Source organism: Fukomys damarensis, unplaced genomic scaffold (assembly GCF_012274545.1).
Source record: "Fukomys damarensis isolate Sample0158 unplaced genomic scaffold, DMR_v1.0_HiC HiC_scaffold_10, whole genome shotgun sequence".
NCBI lineage: Eukaryota > Metazoa > Chordata > Mammalia > Rodentia > Bathyergidae > Fukomys > Fukomys damarensis.
This window is the reverse complement of record NW_022900922.1, coordinates 592,684-619,648: the sequence shown is the minus strand read 5'-3', so window position 1 is coordinate 619,648 and position 26,965 is coordinate 592,684. Positions and strand designations below refer to the sequence as shown.

At 43.3% G+C, this 26,965-nt stretch overlaps 1 protein-coding gene across 1 annotated transcript in view; it reads left to right on the top strand.

The window, feature by feature from the left end:
* Il2ra (interleukin 2 receptor subunit alpha) overlaps window positions 1-26,171 on the top strand; it is a 37,719-nt gene extending 11,548 nt beyond the window's left edge. Inside the window, exons 2-8 of the mRNA XM_010621407.3 lie at window positions 13,236-13,418; window positions 14,561-14,671; window positions 17,280-17,495; window positions 19,592-19,663; window positions 20,015-20,086; window positions 21,568-21,634; window positions 25,083-26,171. Coding sequence (XP_010619709.1) covers window positions 13,236-13,418; window positions 14,561-14,671; window positions 17,280-17,495; window positions 19,592-19,663; window positions 20,015-20,086; window positions 21,568-21,634; window positions 25,083-25,107 — 746 coding nt within the window. The 3' untranslated portion in view covers window positions 25,108-26,171. The remainder of the gene's footprint in view (window positions 1-13,235; window positions 13,419-14,560; window positions 14,672-17,279; window positions 17,496-19,591; window positions 19,664-20,014; window positions 20,087-21,567; window positions 21,635-25,082) is intronic.
* The last annotated feature ends 794 nt before the right edge of the window (window positions 26,172-26,965 follow it).

The following is a 26,965-nucleotide window of genomic DNA, read 5'->3' as shown; positions in this document are numbered from 1 at the left end:
TTTTTTTGATACCAGGGATGGAACTCAGGTCCTTGCACTTGCAAGGCAGGCAGCGGAACCACTGAGCTAAATCCCCGGCCCCTTGTTGCTATAATTTTTAAAAACATTTAAACTGTATTTCCATTGGGCCCTTGCAGTACTTTTATACTTTATTCATGACATATCTATATATTTTTGCTGCAGAATGTAATACTGCCGAATTTAATTACTAGTTACTAATTTAAGACTGCCTCGTTTAAATATAGTATTTTACTTATGATAGATTTTAATCGTGATATATAGTATAACCTAAAATAATAGTTGCATTAATTCTCCTGAGCATCCCTCCATGAGAGCCTCCTTTGTGGGGTGCCTGTGGGAATGACATGCCCCCATCGTCTGGTTTGCATTAGTCTCAACTAATACAGCTGCTTTTTTCAGTGGTCTGAAAAGGGTTGGCTGTTGGGCTTTCCCACCAGGTGACAGACTGGCTCTTGGTAGCCTCTCGTGTCTTTTACTTTTGTCCCGGGTACTTGCAAAGGAACAGCCCGTTGTCCACATGTCTTTAAGAGAAGTTCTGGGGAAATGGAAGGCTGAGTCTCCTGCCAGCCCTGGCTGAGGGGCCTGGCTGAGGGGCCAGGGCTGGGTCAGTAGCTGAGGGCACAGCCAGGCCAGCAGATGGTCCAGACCAGTCCATTCTGACAACAGACTGCCCTCTGCAGAAACCTTGAAGAGGGGCTGGGGATTTTGCTCAGTGATGCCACACCTGCCTTACAAGCAGCCCTCAATTTGATCCTTGGTACCACAAAACAGAACAACAACTTTCAAGAGGCCAGGCCTGAAGCACAATAAAGGCTTTCACCTATAGTCTCAGCATAACTATCTTCTAGCTGCGTGTTCCCTACCATCCTACCCACACCTGAAATGTCACTATCCTTCTCTTATATATGGACCAGAATCTGTCAACATGGGGAAATACGTGCACGGTACTAGGTATCTGTACTAATTCCGTCTTAAGCAAAGTCGTGTGAAGCAAATCAGGGCAGCATATGGAACCCCAGAACTTGAAACCCAAATAATGCTTCCCCCTGTCCGTGGTTTAGGACAGCATCTACCCCTGTCCATAGAGCATCTGGGTGTGGACGTGGGCGTGCGGTGTGGACAGCATCTACCCCTGTCCATAGAGCATCTGGGTGTGGACGTGGGCGTGCGGTGTGCCTGACCTGACGGCAGTTTGGGTCAAGCTGACCCGCCCTTGCCTGATACCGGCAGGACTGGGCCACACATCTGGAGCAAGGCTTGGCATTTTCCCTTTGCCTTCGTGGTCTTAAGTCTCTACCCTGCACCTTATTTTCTTACCTGGTCTTTCTTTAAAATCTCAGGGGAAGTCCCCTTGATATCCAGTTGAAATCTCCTCATCAAGATTCTATTTGCAGAAAACTGTGGGTGACATTCACAAATTTACTGGTTTTTTTAAACTAAAAATATGATTCTGTCTCAAGAAATTGGTTTCCAAGATTTGAGGGAAAATTGCTTTCAGATTTCAAAGAAAGAGTATATTTCTCCTCCCCACACACCCTTGTTTTTCTTATCTGATGATACTTTAATTTTAATCAGGTTGACATTCTGTGGTAAACTTGTGGTTAACTCTTTCATACACTGAAGCTTGTTATCAACTGAGGAGATTCGGGGAGGGAGAAATAACCAACCTCTAACGGTTCATTCACTGAGGCAGTTGAAAGCCCCGAATCTGACAGTTTAGAGACAGCTGTGAAGAGAGATTCTTTGTCTTCTTGCCTCCTTTCTGGTTTCAAAGTAGAGAGAAAATAACAAAAGCCCCTAACCTGTTGGGGTTTTTTGCTTGTTTGTTTTTATGATGAGTGTTCACTTGAGCCCCAGTTTTGGAGTCCCACATTCTTGGCTTATGGAAACGAACACATCCAGAGGCAGCAAGGCCGGGAAACCGAGGTCAGATGACAGAAACGCTCACTGATAACCACAGCTAATGCAGCACACTGAAAAGATGCTAAGAAGCCCAGCAAAGTGTAGGCACTGCACTTGCGAGCTGAACTAGGGAAAAGAAAAAGAAAACCATTGTTTTCATTGGAGGGTGGGTGGGGCTCAAAGCCTCCCAACATCGATGTCTTTTAGGCTATGCCAGTTTTTGGTCTGGTTCCTAAGTACATGTATAAATTTTCCTGTCAGTATCATTATGCCATTTTCAAAGGCCCCTTTACCACCCCGTCTAGAAAGCTGCTTTAGGGCTTAACCATTTTTGCTGAATTCAACGGCTGCAGATTTAGGCTAGCGATAGAAATGGTACATTAAGAAATAAAATTGGAAGTCCGATTTTCCTGCTGTGGGTGGGCCACTGAGCTGGAGGAGGGATATTTCCTTCCTCTAGTAGATGTCTGTCTGCACAAATGGAATGAAAAGGCCCCAAGTTTGTCACTGTCTCATAAAGAAGCTTTAGAAAGGAATTAGTGATCTAAGGCTTTGGTGGGTTGGCATGAAAAAACTATTTGTTCTATAAATATTTTTAAATTATTAAAATTCCAAACAACAGAAAAAAGCACAAAGATTGATAGAGGGTATCACATGGCCATCATCAGAATTTAGTAGATCCTTCTAGTTTACCTTGATTGCTTCAGCCTCTTCTGTTTATTTTTAATACCTGTTACAGCGTGAGTGAATCATCCCCCTTTTCCAACCCAATCAAATCCTTCCCCTCAATAATTGTTCTCCTGAACCTGGGTTGTACCGTCTAGCACAAGATACACTACTGGCTTGTTTTATGTTGTAAAATATACACACATAATGTATTTGTTTTTACAACTTTTTTTCACACAACCTAGTGCTATTGAAATTTGTAAATGATACCTTCTTATTCTGCTTAATTCCTGCTTACTAGTATAGTGTATAATTATATCAGAACTCACTAATGTAATACTCCTCTGACTTTTCCCTACTCCAAGTAATGCACAAACAACAGGCTTTGAAATTGCCTACCTATGCAAGAATTTCTCTAGGAATTTTGCTTAGAAATGAGGTTGCTCATTGAAGAATATGGATAGCTTCAATTTTAATACTATGTTTTAAAACTTCTCCTTGAAGTAGCTATACTAACTTATATTCCTCTCCAGCCACTCATGAGATTTCCCAATTTCCTCACATATTTCTCGCCATCACTTAGCCCCGAGAAACATAACATTTTTGCCATTTTAATCAGATAGAACAGAATGAAATCTTACTGTCTTAAATTCCAAAAATTACTTGTTATCCTCTGTCTCTTTGTTTTGTAGGCTGTTTGCTTTCTTATTTACTGATTTTAAGAGGGCTTTATATAGTCTGGGTACTAATCCTTTGGATAATTGATTGTAGATTCCTGGATTTTCTAAGTTGACACCATTATTACTGACAAACAACAATTTTATCAATTCTTATGCTTTTTTATTCTTTTTGTTTTATTATATTAATGTGTGTATAATACAGTATTAAATAATAAAAATAGAGATTGTATATATCTCTGGCATGATTCTGCCATTAAATAGAAGGCTTTAAAGGAATCGGGTCAATATTGTTTTCTGTCAGTTTTCAGTCTTCCTTTTAATTCTTTAAGAAATTTCATTTTTTTCCTACTGCCTTAAAAGTATTTTTTCTTTTAATCATTAAGGAATATTATTTTAATTATCTCTGAATGGTCTTTGTATTATATAAAATGATCATATGACTCACATCCTTTGAGCAGTAAAAGTAATTAACATCACGAGATTTACTACTCTTAAATTGTCCATCATTGCTGGGATGAATTCCAATTGATTATAATATTACTTTTTTCTTACTACATTGGTAGAACCAGCTGCATATATTTCATTCAGGATTCTAACATCAGGGCCTGGGATTTAGCTCAGTGGCACTGCACCTGCCACCAAGCACAAGGTCCTCAGTTTGACCCCTGGTAACGACAGCAAAAGAAAAAGATTCTAACATGTATTTTCCTAAGTGAGACTGTCCCATAATAGTCCCTTTGTTCTATATTCCTGTTAAGTTAGGTGGAAAGATCAAATTAGCTGCATAAAAGGTAGTGGGGCTCTTTTTGTTTTAATCCTCTGAAATAGTTTATATAAAATAAATGATATTTTTGGTAACATCTACTCTGTATGTTCATTCATGAGCTGATTTTTTTAAATTCCTGACTTAATCTCTTTATTGGTTATGGTTCTACTTTCTTTTGAATCAATTTATCGTATTGAATCTATTAACCTATGTATAGTTTTGTAGCTATTTCATCTGTTTTCAAATTTATTAGCAACATTTTTACATAATGGTTTCTTACTTTCTTTTCCAGTTCTACTAGATCGATAGTTATACCTGCTTTTTCTTTATGATATTGACTCTATTAATTCATCCCATAACCTTTACCACAGCTTTATTATAATTTGAGTTTATTCTATTATTCTTAATTCTTAGATCAAACATGTAATTAGATACTATTCATTCTTTTATTTAAAAAGTATTTTCTAGGGGCCTGGAATGTAGCTCAGGGTGCTACACCTGCCTGGCAAGCTCAAAGTCCTGAGTTCCATCCCCAGTACCAAGAAATTTTTTTTCAATGGGGCTATGAATTTCCCTGTATCATTTTAGCGCAGCTCATATGTTTTGTATCATTATTTTCATTGTAATTCAGTTCAGAATATTTTACAGTTCTATTTTGAGTCCTTCCTTGATCATAGCCTTACTTGACAATGTTAGAATTTATTTTTTAAAATGTGTGGGCTTTTTTTTTTATTTGTGCTTTTGCTTTTTGTTCTTGATTTCTAATTTCATTACACTGTGGTAAGAAAATGAATCTATATGATATTCTCTCACCTTTGTTGAGATTTCCTTTGTTACCTAGTAGGTCAGCTTTTAAAAACATTCCATGTACGTCTGAGAAGAATGCAGATTTCTATTTGTGGGGCACACAGCTACCCATATATCCATTAGACCACGCTTGCTATCGGTACAAGGTCTACTTACTCCATCCATTTACAGAAATGTGATATGCTAAGATTTTCCAGTTTGTTTGAGATTGTTCATTTCTTTTTGAAATTCTTCCAATTTTAAGAAATACATGCTGTTGAGTGTGTGTAGTGTTATTGTTTGAATGTGTCCCCCCCAAATTAATATGTTGGAAACTTAGTCCCCCGATTCATATATTAATTGGTATTTGGAAGTGGAGCTTTTGGGGGGGGTGATTAAGATTTGATGAGGTGACGGGAGTAAGACTCCACTAAGGGCATCAGTGTCTTTATAAGAAGAAAAGAGATATCCAAGCCAGCATGCTTTCTCTGCTCGCCACATGACACCCCCTGCCTTTTATGATGTGGGAAGAGGGCCTCACCAGAAGCGTAGCAGATGCTAGTGCCATGCTCTGGACCTTCCTCACCTCCAGAACTGTGTTCCAAAGAAGCTTCCACTCTTCAAAAATGACCTGGTCTCGGGTATTTTATGATAGCAGCAGAAAATGGGACAAAGACATATAGGTTCAAGATTAGTATAATTGCCACAATGTTTTTTTATCTGTAAAAATGTTTTTATTCTGTATAGTCTGCCTGTCTATCTGTCTGTCTGTCTGTCTCTTTCTCTCCCTCTCTCGCCTCACTCTGGGAAATGAATCCAGGGCCTCACATATGCTAAGCATATGCTCTACCCCTGAGCTAAAAGATACACCTCCAACCCTGTCTGGTTTCTCTTTACATTAATGTAGTTAGGAACTTTCTTTCGACAAATATTTGCATAGATTGTATTTATCAACCCTTTATTCGATCTTCATATGTCATTATGTTTTAGAGATGTATGGAGATAACAAAACTGAGCTTTGGGGTTTTTTGAGGGGATTGGGTAGAGAAGAGTTTTTCTTTTCCCCTCAACTATCTTACGTTTTCTAAGTATGTAATTAAATTACTCAGGCAAGATGATTACTCTGTCTTCCTTTATCCAACAGCTATGCATTTCATCTCTGTCACCAGCTTTATCAGATCTCTAATAATGTGGATCCTTTAAAAGTTAATTGTAGTAAGGAAAATTCAAAGATACCAACAGGTCATTGGGTATCTTTGTAAAAAAAAAAAGAAAAGCAGAGAGAGAGAGAGAGAGAGAGAGAGAGAGAATATCCAGGGAAAGAGAGACAAAGTGTACAGCTAAAATATACCAGTAATTTGGGTTTAATGTAATAATTGTGGATAATTTAAAACAAGTTATATATGATACAGTATATTCAAAATAGTTTAAATAAATAACAGAGATGTAGGAAGCCAACAACCAAAATTGGCTACAGGTATTCAAACTAAACCACAGTCATCTGCTTGCCAGGGAACAAGGAATTTATCATATTTTAACAGATTTTGAAATCCTTTGTCATCTATTCCTGTGAATATAGGTGAGAAGAAAGAAATGAATTCAGATTTCTCCTAAATAACTCTTAGAATATGAATTCAAAAGAAACTCTAGGGCCCAGGATGTAGCTCAGTGGTTCCACCACCTGCCTCGAAAGCACAAGGTCCCGAGTTCGATTCCTGATACTCCCCAAAAAAGAAACTCTATTTCTTGATTGTGTCACATCAATCTTTAAGCCATGCACATTTTTGGTATTTTTTTCCAGCTCATAAAGCAATTTACATACTTTGTCACTTAGCTCTAGAATAAACAAAGTTCAAAAAAATGGTGGCAACAATTAAGATTCTGGGAGCATTTTGCCGATTTTAGCTTCACTTAACATTATTTGACGGATGATCGCCTTTCTGTCATTCATACCCTTACAGTCCCCACTCTGACAAAAGATTGTATTTGTAATTCCCTAAACACCACGTCTGTACAGCCCTCATTCCATAACCTGAATCCCCAGCGGGTGACTCCCCAGGACAAATCAGCAAGGAACAGGCAGTGACTGGGATGTCTGACCATCTCCTGCAGTCACGCGGCTGGGCGATGGGTCAGAGGAGTCTGTCATCTGCTACCTGACGACGGCTGGAAGCCCAGAGCGAAGCAACGGTGTGCAGTCAAAACCTCTTGGCAAGAGCTCATTCATTATCTGTTAGATAGAAACACTTCCTGGACGAAAACCAGCAGGAGGTTGTTGTTGGTGTAAACAAAGATTAATTTCAAATATGGAGGGTACATTAGATTTTTGTCTCTAGGCCACAGATTAGACCTCTGCTGTGGTTAGTTCTATGCATTAGGGTGCTGGATTTGATAGTGACTCGCACCCCCACCCCCCAGCAACTGGAGATTGAATCCAGGAATTTCACACTGAACTACATCCCCAGCCCTTCTTATTCTTTTATTTTGAGACAGGGTCTTGCTAAATTTCCCAGGCTGGTCTTGAACTTGTTATCTTCCTGCTCAGCCTCCCAGACTGCTGGAATTACAGGTGTAGGCCACCAAACTTGGCATCAGACAGAGTCTTAAAGACACACGGAAGAGGTGGAGAGATGAGACGCGGGGAGAAATGGTAGTCCTGCTATTGCCGCAGTCGCTGAGCAGTCAGTCAGAAGGGCAGGAAGATGACCAGAGACGAGTGTGAGAGTATTGTTCAAGAAGAAATAATGAGTGGCTGGGGTGGTTGAAGATAATAGCAAAGAAAATGGGGATTTGAAGGGGATGCTAAAGTTTGCAGCCGGTGACTGGCGATAAAGGTCCTTAAGAGAAAGAGACAGGAAGAAGAACAACGGTGTCACGGATTTGTTTCTCTGTAACTTTTTATTGTGAGCTAATGACAGATTCCTTCATCCTTCTACCTTCCTGACACACATATGTTTGCTATTCAGAAGAATTTCCTAAAAGTAAAAGTGAGATTTTTTTTAAAGAGGCAAAAAATGAAAGCAGCAATACAATCAATTTCTATGAGACTCCTGCTCACCACTTTGATTGGTGAAGTTTGGGCAATGGAATCTTTCTGGACCTCAGCCCCCTGCTATATAAGTGAGCCTAGCAGTGTACCTTTCGGGGCTGCTGCGAGCCTCTGAGGCGATGTATGCACAGAAGCTGCACCCAAGCAGGGCTCGGATGGCATCAATATTATTACATAAATAACTTGATACAGAGCTCTCTGACTTCTTCAATGATAATGATCTAAACTAAACCACAACATCACACAAACACCTCTCAGTACCCAGATAGTTTAGATGGGGGAGATACCTTTCAGCAAAGATAACCTTAAACAGGAGGGTGAAAAGCATACTGTTTCTCAGATCTTATGGTTCTCTGGGATGGAAAAATCTCTGAACCCGGAGTCGAAGGACTTGGCTACAAGTTCACACTTGCTCCAAGTTCATGGAATGACCACAGCCTCACTTTTTGTTTTTTAATCTATGTTTCTCCCAGCTCTCAGTTCCTTTTGAGTCTATTCAAAGACACATTCATTATATTCAAAGACACATTCAGTACGTTAAAAGAAACATTCAGCATATTCTATGGTACTTTATTTTGCAGTAAAAACACTCTCTATAAAGCCCTAATCACTGATTTATGTTTCCTAGGAAAGTTGGAGTAAACTTTGGTGGTATTTTTGGAGTTCTTTTGCTCCCAACACTGAAGAGAACAACTTGAGAGTAAAGACCAGATCACCTTTTCACAGGGTGATCCAAGTTCTTGATATACTCCTTGTAAAGATTAACAAATGGCCATCTAGCAGTTTCCCTGATCCAATCTTTATCCTTGACCACTATTGTATAGGTAGGAAATAGGAGAGACACAAAGATCAAGCATTTTCCCAGTACTGGCTGAGTTATGGGTGGAAAAACTTGACCTTCTCCTTCAGGGCCTTTTAAAAAAATCTCACTTTTACTTTTAGGAAATTCTTTTACTAGCAAGCATAAATGTGTCAGGAAGAAGGATGGATGAAGTGGATCAAGTGTGAATCTATAAAGAATCTTTTTTTTCTGCTTTAATTGAGTTTATTGGTACATTTTAGGGATACAGTACAGTTACATTCATTGTTGGGATCTTGTCCCTCTACGTGACAGGTCTTGATTCTCATTTTTTCCCCTTACCCCTGCCCTCCCTTCACCCCCTCCTCCCCTCCCCATCTACAAACACTTTATTTCCATCTTTTCATTCTCTCACATTTTTTTCTTTTCCCTTATTACCCTTCCCCTACCCATCCCACCTTCCCTACACCTTTAGCTCCTTTTATAACGAATCTTAAGCAAAGATTCTCATCACAGCTCAGTCCTGAGCTTTTGGAAGTCCCTTTTCTTTTTCTTTCATGCCAGTGGGTCACAAGGATCAGATAAATTCTCATTTTTAATGAGAGAGAAAGAGAGAGAGAGAGAGAGAGAGAACAACTGAAAACATAACCCAGCCCACAGATGTTTTTAACCCGCCCACCTACTTTTCCCCAGCCACCGTAGCAGAAAGTAAGCACAGTGCTTGGGTATACATCACTCTGTGAGCAGTTGCAGCCATGCCAAGGCCCCTGCTAGAGGCACTGGGCGTCAGAAAAGCTAGTTTGACTTTTCTAACCTGTTACTCCTTGCCCTTGGATAAACTGCTCTAGTAATCTATGACACCAGGACAACAGTCACTGGTCTTTCATTTAGCACAGTCTGGAAAAGATGGAGACGTGCAGTCTTCAGCAGTGCGTTGTGGTGGTAGTGGGAAGAGAAGGGTCTCGGAGATCCCCCACCCTTCCCACAGTCCTGCCTTTCCTTCTCTGCGCTATCACCCAGAGAAAGGCGGCTGACAGTTGTCACTAGCCTCTGAACATGTCAGCAGAAGAAACCAAAAATTCCCGGATAGCAACAGATCTACAAATACCCTAGGGAAAGCTGCAATTCTGAAAATATTTTGGCAAAGTGATGGACATGGAGTGCGGGAAGGGTGAAATGAGTGGGATCCACCTGCAGATTTCACAGCAAATAGCTGACACAAATTATTGTTTTAAATGTTCAGCATCAAAAGAACTCAGTTTAACTCTTTTGGTACATGTCTCTGCCTAAAGCTCTTGGAACATCAAAGATTAATAATAATTTCTGAGCGGGGCATAATCCTAACACTCGGGAGGCAGAGGCAGGATGATCGCTGTGAGTTCGAGACCAGCCTGGGCTACATAGTGAGTTCCAGGTCAGTCTCAACTACATAGTGAGACCCTGTCTTAAAAATAAATAAATAATAATAATTTCTGGCTGTCTCTTTTCAAGAATAGATATAAAAGCTAAAGGCCAAAGCCACAGCGATGTACCTTGAAGCCTGAAGTAGGGCTCCATTCCTGGGAATCCCATATTGCCAGCTCTGGATGTTTAACAAGCACCTCCAGTCTCCTGCCCCAATTTAGCAAGCTCTCATATGTGGACCTTTCTGTTTACACGTTAAAATTCAATTCTGTATATGGGGTGAAGCTCTTTCCTCTTCCCCTTACATTTAGTCATCAGTTGCAGAAACCTTTGTGGGAAAACGTTTTCTTCCCTATGGAATTGCTTTGGCAAATTTGCAATAAATATCTATTAAACATACATCCGTGAGTCCATTTGCGACTCCGTATTCTGTTCCATTCCCGCATTTTTTTTTTATGACAATGCAGCGCTATCTTGATCACTACAGTTCCATAGACTGTCTGGCTACTTGAATCATCCTGCCTTAGAGCCAGCCAGTGGTCGTGGACAGAAGCCTCTACAAACTGGGAGCTGAATAAACTCTTCCCCTTTCAGCTTTGGGAGTTGAGTATTTTGTCTCAGCAAGGAGAAAAGTAAGACACAGATCTTTCCAAAGAACTTGAGGAGGGGCTCCATGCCTACTTGATGCCTCCTCTATGCCTCCACACTCCCCTCTCCAGGGACCCACCAAGTCTTGTCCCGTCAGAGAGGCCACCAAGTGCCTGGGCTCTATCTTGTACTGCACAGGAGTAAGTGCCCCAGGAAGAAAGCTATGCAGTGGTGGACTGACCGTGCACACATTTCCTTCCTCTTAAACAATGCAGCCCTGAACTGTCTGCTGTGCAATGCTCAAAAACTCCTGCCGCACATGTCTGGTCTGGCTTTGTAGTTGTTTTCAGCAGAAAGATAAATTTTGGTCCCAGTTACTCTGGCATGACTGAAGGTAGAAGCCCTCATCGGTTTTTTAAAATTTTTATCCACGCCTTAGCAGCAGATTCACCTCTGGCCCTTAAAATGTCGGTGGCATGGATATGTAGTAAGTGCCAACAGATAGTATCAGTGATGTGGGCAGTACAGAAATGTGATCTTTTGCAGGAGCTCAAGATTAAAGCAAACTTCAGCCCAGCCTCCCTATGAATTAGCCATTTTCTTTCCTGGACAGTGAAAAGAGCAAAGGATGGGCATGGTGGTGTTACTCTGTGATCCTAGCATCCAGGAGCCCGAGGCAGGAGGACTAATGCGAATCTGAGGCCATTCTGGGCTACGTAGTGAGTCCAAGGCCAGCCTGGAAAAAGTAGAGAGACTCATGCCTCAAAAAAAAGAAAAAGAAAAAAAAAAAGGAAGTAAGTAGAAGGAACATCCACTCCTACTCGTTAGACCACCTAAAAGTTACCTTGGCATGTTGTTCCATATCATTTTTCAATCAATAAAATTATCATTATACTTATTTTAAAGGAAAAGGAGCTGAGTCTTAGCAAAATTAAAACAATAAAGCTATATAGCCAGTAAAGCTAGCAGAGCTAGAATTTGGAAGCTATGATTTAGAAACACATCTTTCTCCACTTCCCACTATATCTCCTTTCTTTCTTTACTGTAATTATTTGAATTTCTGGTCCATGTCACCTGTTCCTCCATAGTTGCTGGCCCCGTGGGCCCATTTAAATGGCTTTTATTTAGTACTTTCTCGGTTAGAGAGAGACCAAGCTGTCCAAGTCCTTCCCACGTTCAGTTCTCAGGGGACTCGGGAAAATCCCGAGCCACTGTGCTGTGGTGTTCAGAATTGCCAGCATGCTGAGCAGAGTCCAAGAGCAGAGAGGCCTCACCAACCTGAGCGATTAACCTGAAGATTCACCAGGGCTCTCCAGAGAAACAGAAACAATAGAATATGTACACCTAGCTATGAATGCATTAGGAAACTGGCTCCCATGATCACAGAGGTTGAAGAATTCCTTGATGGCCACCTGCATACTACAGAGTCATTAGTAATTGCTCCATCCAAAAAGAAGGTGTCCGTGAACAAGGGAAACCAATAGTACAGCCTCCAGTCTGAGGCTGGAGGTCTGTGAATCTTGGAAAGATAGCTAGTGCAAGGCCTACAGTGCAAAGGCGAGAGAACCTGGACTCAGATGTCCACAGGCTGTCAGAGGGAGGAGAAAGGTTTTCCATCTAAGCTGCAGGACACTGCACGGTGCCACCCACTGCGACAGTGAGTCTCCCTACCCTCTCTGCTGACCACATGCCAGCCTCTCTGGCAACTCCCTCGCAGACACACCCAGGCGTGCACTTCACCAATACTCTAGGCATCTATCCGTTCAATCAAGTTAACACCCAAAATTAATGAACACAGTAGACAACAGGCCAACCGACAGCCATACGTACGGTAGCTGCCATCCCTCCAGCCTCTTCCTTCATCCAGAATGTGGCACCTACCTAGTAATCTAATCTCTTCAAGCAAAAGAACTTGCTGCAAAGTATGCAATGGAAAAATTTTCCTGATTAGTCTGGAGCCGTTTTTGCACTCAACTGTTGGGTGTTGGGACACTACTTCCGATGTCCCCCGGGACACCAGTGCCCATTTTCCAGGCTGAGGTGTGAGAATGTAGCTGGGAAACAGTGGTGTGCAGATGAGTAAGCAGCTCACGTTTTCTACTTGCCGGACACTGAGCGAAGCACTTTATGTCTATTTCTCAAGAAAACCCTTTCAGAATCATTAACTATAGAAAGTCGTATGCTTCTTATTTCCTAAAAAAGTATTTTGCACAGATAATTTGGTCCCTCAATTAAATTTATATGGCTTTCACCCCTTCCTTTCCTCACATTCCTTGACCTTTCTCTGTCTTTCTATGTTTTCTTAGCAGGAGGCATATTCAGAATAAAACCTCATTAATTTTTCTCACTTAATTTCAAATGTGTTTTACTTCAGAGAGCAAAGTGGGTGAAAACTTCTGAACAATCTCTGCTCTAAAGGTTTCTAAAGAACAGTGGCAGACTGGGTTTCTAGGAAAAAGGGGGCACAGGTAAAAGTTTTTGATAAAGTGTGTGATTCAGTCATTGTGTGAGTGAATGTGTGAGTGTCTGGCTGGGGCCTCGCGAGCTCCTGACGAGCTTCTTTCTTCTTTGCAGAGGACTGCGACCAGCACCCACCGATCATCAGCTATGCCACGTTCAAAGCCCTCACCTACAAGAAGGGCACCTTGATAGACTGTGAATGCAGGAAAGGCTTCCGCAGGATAAGAAACGGGTCGATCTATCTGCTTTGTATAGGAAACTCTTCCTGGGCCAACAAGTGTCAATGTGTAAGCACTTGTAAGTAGTAGCTCCTTTTGTAACTTCTAAGGGCTTCAGGGAGACAGGGTCCAGCTTCTCTGCTCAGTGAGTCCTACAGACAAAAGCTGGTCTGAACAATCTGCAGGATGATTAACTACAGTGGTTTTTGGGATAATTTGTCAACAAGCAAACATCTGATGAGTGTTTATCAGTTCCAAGAGCTCTTCTAGGATTTCTAAGCCTAAGTGGCTCAGTTACCGTGATTTTGCTGTTGACTTTTCCTCCTTGAATCCCGAAGGCTCTCTCATGCAGCCATACTTCCTTTCAAGATCTTCTATCCACCCTGTGGTATTAGAATGTGGTCGATGTTGTGGGTTCATTCATCTTTATTCCTTGACCCCAGAGATGGTGGAGGCCTCACCATGTACGGATGGTGAAGTTCAAAGATAGCCACCCTGTTGAAGCATCACACTGACTCATTCAGCAGATGTCTCGCTTAGTCTAAGCTGCAGCTCTGTCCCTCACTTCACTGGGATGCTCACATGCAACTCCTCTGACAAGCTCTTTGCAGCAGGCAGTTGTAATAGGAGGAGTTGTCTTGTCATTGCTTTAAGATCCTGTCTCTCTAACTTTAAGGTTTTAAATTGCTTTAGAAGAGTGAAGAATTCATTAGGTTGTAGAAGCAGACCATTCCTAATCGCTATCCCATATACCCATGCATGACACAGAACTGACGACAAGAAAGGAATCCCTTTTAGTGAGACACACATGCACAAAAAGAATTTTCCAGGCTGGGTGTGGTGGTGCACGCCTGTAATCTCAGCACTTGAGAGGCTGAGGCAGGAGGACTGCTGTGAGTCTGAGGCCATCTTAGACTACATGTTGAGTTGAAGACCAGCCTAAACTAAAGAGCAAGGCCTTGTCTTTAAAAAAGAAAGAGTTTTCCACCAGAAAATCATTATTTTCTTCCAGAAATAAGTGGTAGATATTGTCATGGAGCAAATGAATATGGAAAGGTCCGTGCAGGCCACTCCCAAGGAGGGGCTTGTACCTGGCCCACCTTTGTGACCCCAGCACGGAGATCTTACGGGGCACACATGGGCACTAGAGGATGCGTCTGAGTGAATGGAAACATAAAGCATTTGTGAAGTTATTTGTTTCCTTCTTCCCATACTCTGTAGCCCCCAGGAACACAACAGAACGAGTCATACCTCCACCTGAAGGACACAAAGAGAAAAGCTCCCCAGAAATGCAAAGTCAGGTGCAGCCTGTGGATAAAGCAAATCTTCCAGGTAAGAGATGCATCTGAACTATGGTCCTCTACCTGGCTCCCAAGAGCTGACCTCCTCTTGCTAGTGTAGGATGATGTGTTCCCCAAAGGAGGCAAGCCTGTCCACTGTCCATAAGTAAATGCATTTCATTCTCCTCACGGTCTCCTGTTGAAAAGAACCATCGCTTAACATCAGCAGGCTGTCTGCTCAGCATCTCAAGCCTCTCTTATGGGAGCCAAGCCAGGCTATGGGCTAGAAGCTAGCGGAATAGAATTCACTTCAACTCAACCCGATTCAACTCAAAAGCACATGAGGACTGATGTGCGTCAGAAGCTGCCAACAGAAGATATGAACACAAGAACATCAACCTCTGCCTTCTAGGAAATTCTGTTTTTCTCTTAAATAGAAGGCAATGAATTGCAAGCAAAACAATTTCTGTCAAGATGTTTCTTACAGGACAGGGTCATCAAGTGTGCCACAACACCCTGGCGATTCTGCAAAGCTCCTGTCACCTAGCTGATGAGTTATGGATAAGGAAACATTGCAACTGCCCTCGATTTTCTCAAATGACTAATGCTTAAATTAAATCATCATGTCAGGAAAAAAATAGAGGCTGCTAGAAAAATTTGCGCATCTGGTTGTATGAAGATGGCCTTAGTGTTATGCTAATTGCATAACCTTGCAAAGAACTGTATCATATCCTATAGAATCTCACCGGGGCTTGGCACCTCAATGCGTGAGGGGATGGGAAGTATTACTTCAATTTTCTAAAGGAACTGAGACAAAGAGAACTTAAAAGATTTGTCCAGGTTCCTAAAACAGACTGAAATAAGACCTTGGGCCTCCAGATTAGATAAGGAACATTTCTACAGAGTACTCATGTCAAACTACTTTGGATTTGATTTGCATCTTTTTATTTTTAAGGGGAATAGATCATTCCAGGGACATTTTTTATCCCTTCCCTCCTCCAGCTTTGTCCTGGAATGTTGTTTCCAAACATACCGAATATTTGTTTTGCTCTTTCTCTCCATGTCACCCTCCACAATTATTGAAAGGGTTCCAAGAGGTCAGTGGTTATTTTCCTTGTTCAAGAATAACCAGCTGGCCCTGGCTGAGGGATGTCATAGTTTGGAGGTCTGCATTTGACAGAAGCAAACCAAATTCAATTGGTTCAGGCAGTTATGGGTTTTATTGCCCTTGAAAGAACATTTTATTCTGAGACTAGAACACAAGTTCAGTCACACTTTTCAAAGTGCCATATAACAGAAGATAGCTCAGGACAGGGCCAGTTGACTTCCTGCTGGAGCAGAGGGCTTATCCAGGGTACTTGTAGGAGTTATGTAAGATTCTGGAGCTAGAGAGAGTCTAGAGGGCCAGAGCTTATAAGGAGTCTCATGATAGATACAGTTCCATATGATTCAACTGAGGACAGGGGCCGGGGAATCCTGAGATTAAATCAAAACGTGAAGAGCTCTGAGGCCAAAGGTCAGGAGGGCGTAGGCTCTAGTCAGTGGGTGCAAAGGTAGTGGGTACAGGGCAGTGCTGGAAACCTGTGGCATGTGCACCACTGCAGGCTGTTTACATCACTGCAAGTTCTGAAAGGTTCATCACCACTGATGCCGTGGACCTTTAGGAGTCTTGGTAAGACCCATGTCAAGCTTCAGTTATTGCTTAATCACAGATTGTGCTTTGTATCTCTGAAACTCTCTCTTCCTTCCTGCAGATTTTAGCTGTGTCCCCAGTGTTTACCCTCTGGTCCCAGGACAATGAAGATGTATTTTCTTACATATCCAGGGAGGGAGGTGGTTGTTATGCTTGTATCTGTGTGTCTCCCCAAAGCCTCATGTGGTTGTAGGTGGGGCTTTTCCAGAAGTGACTGGATCTTGAGTGCATGATTGACTCATGGTACAACCCTAGAATTGAGGGTGCTGGGATTAAAAGTATGAGTAGCCTGGATACAATAGAGGGGACAGATGGTGGCTTGGTGTTAGTTACGTCTAGTTGGTTGCTTCCTTGCTTTTGCTGTCTTCTGCTTGCCAAGAGCTGTTTTTCATCTGTGAGACGCCCTCTGCCATGCTACCCTACTCTGGAGGCAGCTGATTATGGACTGAAAACTTTATAGACTATGGGCCAAAATAAACCTTTTCTTTTATAAATTTGGTCATCAGATATTTTGTCTCAGCCATGAGTAAAGTAACCGAGACAGTGATTTCCACATTGGCTTTATCCTTCAGCCAAAACCACCCTCCCCACTCCCGTCCACTTCTTCAAACCCCGCATCATCTTTCAGGGGCCAACCCAAGGGCTTCCTTATCTAGGGTAGCAGTCTCATTTCCCTAAATTCCTAGCAAGACTCTGCCCCCAACTGCAATTCCCACCACCTTCCGCCTTCCCGGGTCTTCTGGCTCTATTGGCGTCCAGCCCTTGCAGGAGTGACTGGGTCTCTGGCTTCCTACAGTGCCCAGCAAGGTTCTGACACATGGACATTCTTAGTACATGTGGTTGAATGAAGAATGAATGAAACAAAGGAAAGAATAAGAACCAGGTCCTACCATTAGCAAGAGGTAACCTGGATCCACTCAGAATTCTTTCCCTAAGTTGCCTTCCGGATTCTCTTTCCATCTTCCAGGTGACTGCTGGGAGCCCGCTCCATGGAAACATGAAGCTGCGAATAGAACTTATCATTTCAAGGTAGGGCAGAGCGTTCACTACCAGTGCCTGCAGGGATACAAGGCCATACAGAGAAGCCCTGCCGTAAGTGTCTGCAAGGTGACCTGTGGGAAGACACAGTGGACCCGGCCCCAGCTCACATGCGTAGATGAAAGCCAGCTCCATTTGCTTGCAGGTAAAGGGCTCCTTCCTTGGTTCTGCTCTATTGTTCTTGCCATGTGGTCCATGGAATGTGATCCAGATTTCACTTGCGTGTGACCTACAGCAAACCACTTGATCCCCTGGGCCTCAGGTTTTTCTCATTCTAAAAAAATAGGCCTTCCCCTAAAATACTCCTGTATCCTGGATGGTGATAGTCAGAGTCAAAGAAGGAAGAAAGCTCTTTCAGGTGTTCCCAAGCACCCACGATGCTGCCTCGTGATGATAATGCTGTCCCTTGTCTACTGATCCCAAAATTCTCCCACTTTACCCAAGCTACCAAAACTTCCCTTGGTTGAAAAGGGAAAGTCCCTGTGGGCTCCTTTTACCTCTATATATTGCAAATCCGCCACTTGCACAAGGTCTCCCTTGTTACTGTGCTGCCTCCCTGTATGAGTCCCCACCTGAACGCTGGCAAAAGGACAGATGTGCAGGGAAGGGACTCATTCAAGTGTGCATATGCATACTCCCCACACATGCACACATGCACACACCCACCTACACACACACACACACACGCCACACTACACATGTATAACCTGCGTGCGCTGAGGTCTTCCTCTATGTTCATTCTGAAATCTTCCTTCTACAATCAAAAGTTACATTCGACCACGGGTGTCTCTTTGATCACCATGGTTTCTTACAGCCCTTGCCTCCCTTCAGAGTCTGCGGGGAAGGTACCGCTTTCCCGCAGCCTGCTTCCAATGAGCCAGGGCACGACACTCACTTTTTTTGTAAGAGGCTGAGGAAACAGGTCACTGATCGTGCCAAGAGGAAAAGAGGATGTGTCAAGCAGAAAGGACTGCCCTTTGTGCATTTCCCGTTCATCTGATGCTTCTCCAGTGTTTGTATTCGGACTTATTTCCAAGATGGGGTGGAAATAGAGATGCCAGGGAGGAAAGCTGGTTCAGAGTCTCACAGAGAGCCAGTCAGGGCCAGAATTCCCCCTTACCTGCTCTGCTGAGGCCACTTTAAGATAGGTGAGAAAAACCTGTCTCTCATTTTTCCTGTACCAGCTAGAAAGGGGCCATGGTTTGGCTGGCAGCTAGCTTGCTTCCCCTTGTGCCCCAGTGAGCTGGGACAGTCTGCTTCAGTGTCCTCTCTGGATATCTCATGGTGTCACTGCTAGCAGGTAACTATCATTCTTCTCTTCAACATGAGTGCAGCCGGACAGACAGTGTGTTGCACACTTCTGGCAGTATGGTTGCTGTCTTGAAGAAGGTGGAGGGTGCCCTGGAGAGGCTAAGATCAGAAAAGGAGGAATCTGGGACCCTTATTTGCATACCTAACATTTACAGCAAGCCTTCAGCCCTGCCTCCACCCTTGAAACAGGCCTGCAACTGCAATATAAGCAGCTTTCCCCACCCACATCTTGGGTTTAATCTGAGAGGGCTCCTTCCTGTGTACTGGCCTCCCTGTGCACAAGCCCGGTTAAAATAAAGACTTCCTTTGGTGGTCTTGTAAACCGCTCATGTTTATTTCTCGGCAGTATGGGCCTCCAAAAGTTCTGAAGATCTTTTGGTTTTATCCTGAGTAGTGTGGACAAAGTGGTCAATTCAAAAGAAAAGGCAATAAACACTCAGAGCTGTTAGCACCGAATAGTTCAGAGGCCAGCAGCCAATGAAGACCAGGGGCAGAGATCAGCACCCAGTAGAGTTGACCTACAATGTCCAGCACAAGCCAGCACCAGAAGGTGGTGGCTGGCAGTGGCAGAGTCCAGTGCCTGGTAGAATTGACCTATAGTGTCCAACACAAGCCAGCATCAGTGACAGCTGGCAGCAGCAGTGCCCAGCAGCTGGCTGTATCAACTGTTGACAACCGGCATTACCAAAGTGCAGAGCTGCGCTTTGCCAATTCACGATGTCCACCTGAATCGAGCAAAAGAGCCCCAGGCAACAACTGAACTCCACTGACAGGAACTGTGCCGCCAGAGATGTACCCAAAGCAGGAGTCTTGTCTCAGCAGGCACACCTGGGGCCAGCCTCTAGAAGGCGGGTGTGAGGAGGGAGGGGTGAGATTCTTTCTCATCCACCCATCTTGGGCTCCACAAGCGTTGTTTACCTTCTCTCCCAGGTCAGGAAGACACTCCTGCAAGCACTGATGCCCTTCCTGAAAGTGAGGCTTCCTGCCCCACCACAACAACAGGTATGGGAGAGGTGGCATGAGGACGGAAGTTCACTCACTAAAGCCGAATCAGGAAAGGGCAGACCTTGCCTGACATACACCCCTGCAGCAGATAGGCAGGGTGGGGAAGAGAAGCCAATCCCAGAGACCCCTCCCCTCCAGAGCAGGGATGGGCCTTAGCAACCTGCATACCCCACGGCAAGTGACAGAAAGGAGCCACCAAGTCAGCAGTCCCCCAGGCAGTGGGGCGGTAACTGAGCTGGCTCCTCCGCCCCACCAGGGAGGAGTCACTGGGAAACCCTCTGACTCTCTAGCCTCGCGTAGTCCTATTCTTGGCATAAACTGACTGCCCCTGCTCTCCATTTCCCACAGAGCTTTCAAAAGAGAGAGAAACAGCTACAACCATGGAGACGCCCATATTTCCAAGCGAGTATCATGTAGCAGGTGAGTGAGACCGTTTCCTTTTTGGACAAAATGCACATCCAACTCGGACATGGACAGATTGGTTGGCCGGTTTAAACAATCCTATCTTACAACATATAAAGGTTTTGTTGTTGTTGTTGTTGTTTGTTTGTTTGGTACTGGGGTTTGAACCCAGGACCTTGTGTTAGGGAATTGATCATGCTAAAGTATGCTGTGACGCCGCCTCACAGGCGGCATGCTCCTGGTACATCTTGGCTCCTAAAATGACCTCATGCCCTTATCTCTGGTTTCCCTACCCCCCCAAGGCCACAGTGGTCCAGGAAAGTTGAAACCTGTGTCTGCAGGACTGGGCCCATAAAAGCAATCTGGCCTGTGATAGGTTAAAAGTAGCTCACTCCTGATACATAAGCAATAACCCACCCCAAAACTGATAAAAGACCTTCCTTTCTTTGTTCTCTCTCCTTCTGCTTCTTCCTCCTCCTCCCCCCCCCCACCTCCCGGCCTTTGTGCTCCGCCTGACTCTCTGCAACAAAGATCTCCTGTGGACCTCTCGGTGCATGAGTGACCTGATTGGGAAGGGGACACCCTAAGGGGCACGCGAGACCCCTTTCACCTTGGGCTTGCCAGGCACGTGTGGTGCCACTGAGCTAAATTCTTGGCCCTAACATACAAAGTTTTAAGGATAAAAAAAATGAATCCAGATACCACCATCACTCAAGAATCTGTTACAATATATTGTAACAAAGCAGCCTCACCCAGTTCCTGAGCAGACTGAAAGGGCAATGCCTCATGCCCATTAGTGGTGAACAGGCCAGGAAGAAGGTGGAGGGGCTGTACAGCCAGGAAGAGAGAGAATGCGGTTCCACAGACAGGTTCCACAGACGGGTTCCACAGACGAGGCAGCAGTTTCCTGTCAGGGGGGAAAATACAAGCGTAAAGCTCCCTCTGCCTGGACGGTAATAAATGACTGACTTCAGAACCTCTGCAGATCAGCATTTGGAAAATGTGAACACTTTCAGGTGTTAATGTGTGTATTTATCTTCTTGTTTCACTGTTTCTTTCACCACATGCAGATCTCATTCACAGTCTCCTTAAATGAGTCCTCTGAGCCTTTCTGAACTGCTTGTCTACCTGTTTGGCCCAGAGGAGAGGCTCAGCACCTTTTCTTTCTTTTTTTTTGTACTGGGGATGGAAGTTGGGTCCTTGCGCTTTGCACTTGCGAGGCAGGCCGCAGAACCACTGAGCTAAATCCCCAGCCTACAGCACCTTTTCTTTAAGGCACATCCTCCATGCCCGCCTACCTCACCCTGATTCCTTAAGCCTTCCAAGAAGCCCTGGGGGAGGGACCTGCACTCCAAGAAGGGGAGGCAGAGTGACATCCACCCCTTCAAGAGGCCCTTGCTCGACTGGGGGGCTTTGTCACCTACTTTATGTGCCCACCTCCTGGTGTCCCCAAAATTCAGCCACACTGTGCCCTTGCTGAACTACCTCTCTGTTGACAGTGGCTGGCTGTATTTTCCTGCTGATCAGCACCCTCCTTCTGACTGGCATCACCTGGCAGTGGAGATGGTGAGTTCACTACTGTTGAGGCAAAACTTCTTTCGTCAAAAGACGGAAGAGGCAAAGCACCCCGAGATGCATCCCCAGAAAAGCATAACCACCATCTGTGAGTTTGCACTAGGCTAAAGGAATGAAGAATTAAGAGTAGTCAGCTTTGCACTCCCTTTAGAGAAGATGGCAAGCTTCACCGGGTCGCTCTCGACTATCCGGCATACTTTACCATTGCACTAGGGTAGGCCTTCGCCAACCCTGATATAAACTCCCCAGAAAGACCTCCACACCCCAAGTCCTTATGGATTTTAGCCCAGCCAAAGAGAGAGAGGGACGTATTTCTCCCCTTCTTATACCAGTATAAGTAACCAAACGTTAAGAATCTGAAATATCCTTTTATCATTCCTTATGTGAATTAAAAATACAAATTATCTCAATGCAATTGAGAAGCCCTCCAGGGTCATCATACTAGGAATTATGCATAGATCCAGTGGTCCACCCGTTTCTCTCAGAGTTGTTTCGGGATTACAGACACAGAGTACGTGCCTGACATATTGCAGATACTCAGTACTTGTCAGGCCTTCTCCTTTGTCCAGCTAGGTACCTGGGAAGGATCTGACCTGCATCTAGGACGTAGAGGACAAGGCTATGTGAAAGCCATTTAGAACTAGAGTTGTGAGGTTAAGAACAGCCTGAAACTATGGAAGTATTTAAGAGGCCTTGAAGTACTGCCATCTTTGGGAGACAAAAATCTCAAAACGACCTTTTTGGTTCGAGAGCAGGAAAATTCTGCTTCCCAGGATCTAGTTTCATCGATGATACCGCTCTTGTGGCCAAGCCGAAATCCTACCTTTGAATTACGGCACCACTGGAAGCTTAGCCAGAGTCTTCTTTGTTTTGGAACAACTGCTAGGAGCTAGGGATGCACTGCAGCAGCCTTGCGTTGGCCACATTTTCAGGAACTTGTACTGAACTTTGCTTTGCAGTCCTGGGGATGGAATCCAGGCCTCAACCATGATAGGTAGGCAGATGCTCTATCTCTGAACCAGCCTTGTGAAATTTTTAAAAGCTTAGTTCTTAAAAATTAAAGTGTACAAACTAATAATTAAATTATATTAAAACAAAAGTAATAAATACTCACAATTAACAAATACCTCATTATTTACTACATCTTACTATCGTCTCTATTCTCAGAGTTATCTACACCTATGGTACCTCTAGCACAGAAATAGTAGAACATGGGATACTACTTTTCCCAGCTCTGTGTGCAGGGGATGTCACATTGGTAGCTGAGAGATCGGCATGGTAGGGCTATTTACACAATGGAAATGGACAGCCGTTTCTAGAGAACTGGATGCGAATGATTCCCAGTACAACCCTGCCTGGAGCTTTGCCTTGAGAAGCTCTGGTAAAGGTAGGAAGTAACCAAGAGTTCCTGTGAGTTAGGTAAGGACAGGGGCACGTCTAAAACCACCCTGTCCAATATGGTAACCACTAGCTACCTGGGGACATTGAAGTTTAAAGTTAGATATTTGAAATACCATGAAAAATTCAGTTCCTTAGCTGTCCTGGCCACATTTCAAGCAAACTCAAGATTTCATCTTTACAGAAAATTCTGTAAGACAGCACTGGCTGGAAAACAGGAGTTTCAATTCATGAAAATCATTTCCCACACTTTGTTGCTCTTGTTATTCCAGTTTGGCAGCTATTATCCTCCATGTAGGTACAAATAAAAACTATGGAAGATTTGCTAATGTCAGGCACTGTTTCAGGGATCCAGAGATGAATACAACATGGTCCTGTTCTTAGGAGACTACCACCTAGTGAGAAGAGCAAAACAAAACAAAGAAAACATGGACTTGAAATATAATTTGTTAAAAATCTAAGATAAGGTGTAGTAGAAGCTATCATAAAGGACAAAATCCTACATAAGAGTTCAAAAAAGGTTTTTGGGACTGATTTTGCCTGCCTACAGCCAGGTCAAGAAAGGCAGAAAGTAGCTTCTGGGTAGAGGGAACAGCAGGAAAGATACAGAGAAATAGAATAACATGATAATAGGTTAGGAAAAGCTGGGTGGAGCTGAGCAAGTGGGATGCGGAGTGAATCGGGCCATTTTGACAATGTGACACACCGTAGAGGTGGACACTCCGAGCCGGGGAAGACGGGGTCAGGCTGAGAAGCTTGGTCTTGATTGTGAGAGCAACAGAGAAACTCAGAACATCTCTGTTGGAGCAAATGGTAATACTGACCTTCCAAGTGCCCTGACTACCACGTGGAGGCCAGATTTATAGTGGACACTATGGGAGCAATTTGAATACGTTATGACAGAATAAATCCACTTGGGAGACGATGAAAGCTTGCATAGGTAAAGGAGAAAAAGAACAAAAAATGCATAAAGAAAATCAAATGGGCTGAGTGAAAGTGAGTCTTAAGGAAGAGGGATGAGTCAGAGAGGACTCCCACTTTGCAGTATGTGAGACAGCTGGACCCTGTATCCACCATGTCCTTGAATGAGACATAAAATGAGGATCTCAAGTCATACACCCCTTGGGAATTAGCCCCAAAGCAGAGACCCTCATATTATTCATTTCCCGAGACCCATTCAGCATCTATCAGTACTTTCTAGCCTGGAGTTAACAGGGATAGGGGAGGGCTTCCTTGGGTTCTTTCTCAGATGCATTCGTGGAATACCGAATGGAGTTATCATGCTATAGAAACCATGCAGTAGAATAGCTTTGGGCTTCTGGCGGGATGGAGAAGCTTTGAGATCAGGTTTTATCACGTGGGGAGGTAACATCATCCCGAGGCAGAATCTGAAATTAGCAGGTCGGTTGGGACTAACGTGGAATGTTCTTCCCACATTGTTTTAGAGTAGAACCACATTTCCCTTGGTACAATATTACACATGGCTACGATGGAGGTCTATTGTTACCAGAACGCTCAGCTTGTGTCCCGCAGTGACAAAGAAGGAAACCATGAATGAAAGACATAGGGTGCAAGCAAATTTATTTAAAAGGCATAAAGGCATGTAAGTAAAAGATATAAAGGCAAGGAAGCAAAGTTCTTGCTGGCCAGGAGGGAATTTTGAATAGGATTGCCCAAGTCCTTGTTGAGTTTTAGGGATTTAGAAGGGAGCTTGGGCTGTTGTGTAAGGAATACAACCTCCACCATATAATTGACCAAGTACTTTTTAGGGTCCGATGTATGCAGAATTCACACAATGTTTATGCGGGACCCATGTGCCCTTGAGCCAGTGGATCACCTGATCATGCTCTGGTGAGGTTCCGGACAGCCAAAGGAAACCTGGTAGATGTTTTTGTGATATTCCTGAAGGGTCAGGACTCATCAGACACCATTTTGGGCTTCCCAACTCCATTTTATTGGAGTTATCCTCACTCGACTGTCTTTATTGCCTAATAGCATCCTAATTCCCATCTTACTAATTCCTGTTACGCTGTCACAACAGGAAGAAGAGTAGAAGAGCCACCTAGAAAACCAAGAGTGGTAAGAACAGCCCACAGGAGTCATGAAGCATACGCAAAACCAAGGAAGTAAAACACTTTCCCAACAGCCGTCTCTTGTGACCACTTAGAGTTTGGAAAGCTCTAAAGTTATCTCATGGTAATTCATCACTAAGCCAGACTGTACCATCAAAGAGTGAGTTCCAGACTGTTCCAAAAAGTCCAAGGTCTTTAAAGGGAAGATGGAGGAACAATCAGAACATTCTGTCATATTTTTGTGTATAAGAGTTGATGAAGGCTAGAATGGTATGCGACTCCATACCACAGACAATACAAAGAAAAATACCTTCATGTGGATTTCACGCCAGCTTCCCAGCTTGGAAATCCTAAGTGAAGCCCAGCACTAAAGTAATGCCCTGTGGTTCTGGATCTTGTCCTTGCGGTTCCTTCCCCTGGCTCTAGCTGCTTTCCTATTCTCCTGATTATATAACTTACTGAACATCTTGTAAGAACTCTGAGATGGTAATGAAGATGCTTTTTTTTTTTAAAGCTCAGTCTAATAAGGAAATCCCCTTCTATTGTGGGTTTACTTATTATTTCCTAAAGAACAGGTGCTACGATAGAGTAATTTGGGGGTAACACCAAAATAGGGCAGCCAAGCCCTGGGAATTATACCAAATCAACATTTGAAAGGATTTCAGTGGAGTCAGTGCCAGAAACAGAAGGATAAACCAGGTCCCAGGTCATGAGTTATGCTTATTGAAACATTTTACCTGTATATTCGGCCTCTTTATAAGAGTTTGTGTCTTTGGAACTACTGTAAGTCATACTCTGAATCTGGCCTGCACTAATGTAATGTTTACTGGTTGACATGCAGTGTGTGAATGTGTACTTCCCCAATATTTGTTATTAAAACACTGAAAAAATCAATGCTTTCAATGTCTAAGGGAGGAATAAAAGAAGGAATGAAGATGATGGAGAGATTATATTGATATCTTGAAATTTAATTTTGGAAACTTTGGTAAAGATATCCCAGTGGTCCTCAAGTGTCACCCAAAAGCGAGCCAAACCAGAGTCACCTGGAGGCCTTATAAGACACAGATTTTTGGATCCATCTCAGTTTCTGAAACATAAGATCTGGGATTTATGTTTCTAGAAAGTTCCCAAGTGAAACTGATGATCCTGGTCTGCACACCACACTTTGAGAACCTCTGGATTTCCCCTGTGCACACCTACCCTCAATCTTACCCCTCAAAATCACCTTCAGTGTTACGGCTTCAGTGAAATCTTCTGGGTAAGTTATTTCCTGTCAAACTAGTTAACTCAGATATTCAGATTTAACATCTGATATTTAAATTGTCAACCAGTTTTCCTTTCTGAAAAGGCAGAATAATTTTGTGAAACATAGTGGCAGATTTCACCAGAGTCTAGATATAGATTATTATTTTCTGTCCTTTGTGTGGCCAACCAGGTACAAACCAGAGTTTCTCCAAATATATGCCCCACTTCCCCAGATATGTTTTCTGGATAAAGTTGAGAGGACTCAGAGAAAAAAATATTTTACTCTTATTTGAGCAAAACTGAATGGTATTATAATTACTCATTTTGGAGGATCCAGGAGGCTGTTACATCAAAAAATTTTATGATACTAAGATGTTATTTACTTATTTTTGGTCTCCTTCCTCTTGCAAATGTATGGTGGAATTTTCCAGAAGCTACATAAGTGGTGATGTCATTAGTGGTGATGTTTATATGTAACAATTTTATTCCTACTGTTTATAAAAGAATTAAAAATGGTATTTTAAAAATTTCTTGCTCTTCGTTTCAAAATATGGTAAATATTTCTGGATATGAATCTACATAAGCAAAAGCTAGTTAAGAACTTCAA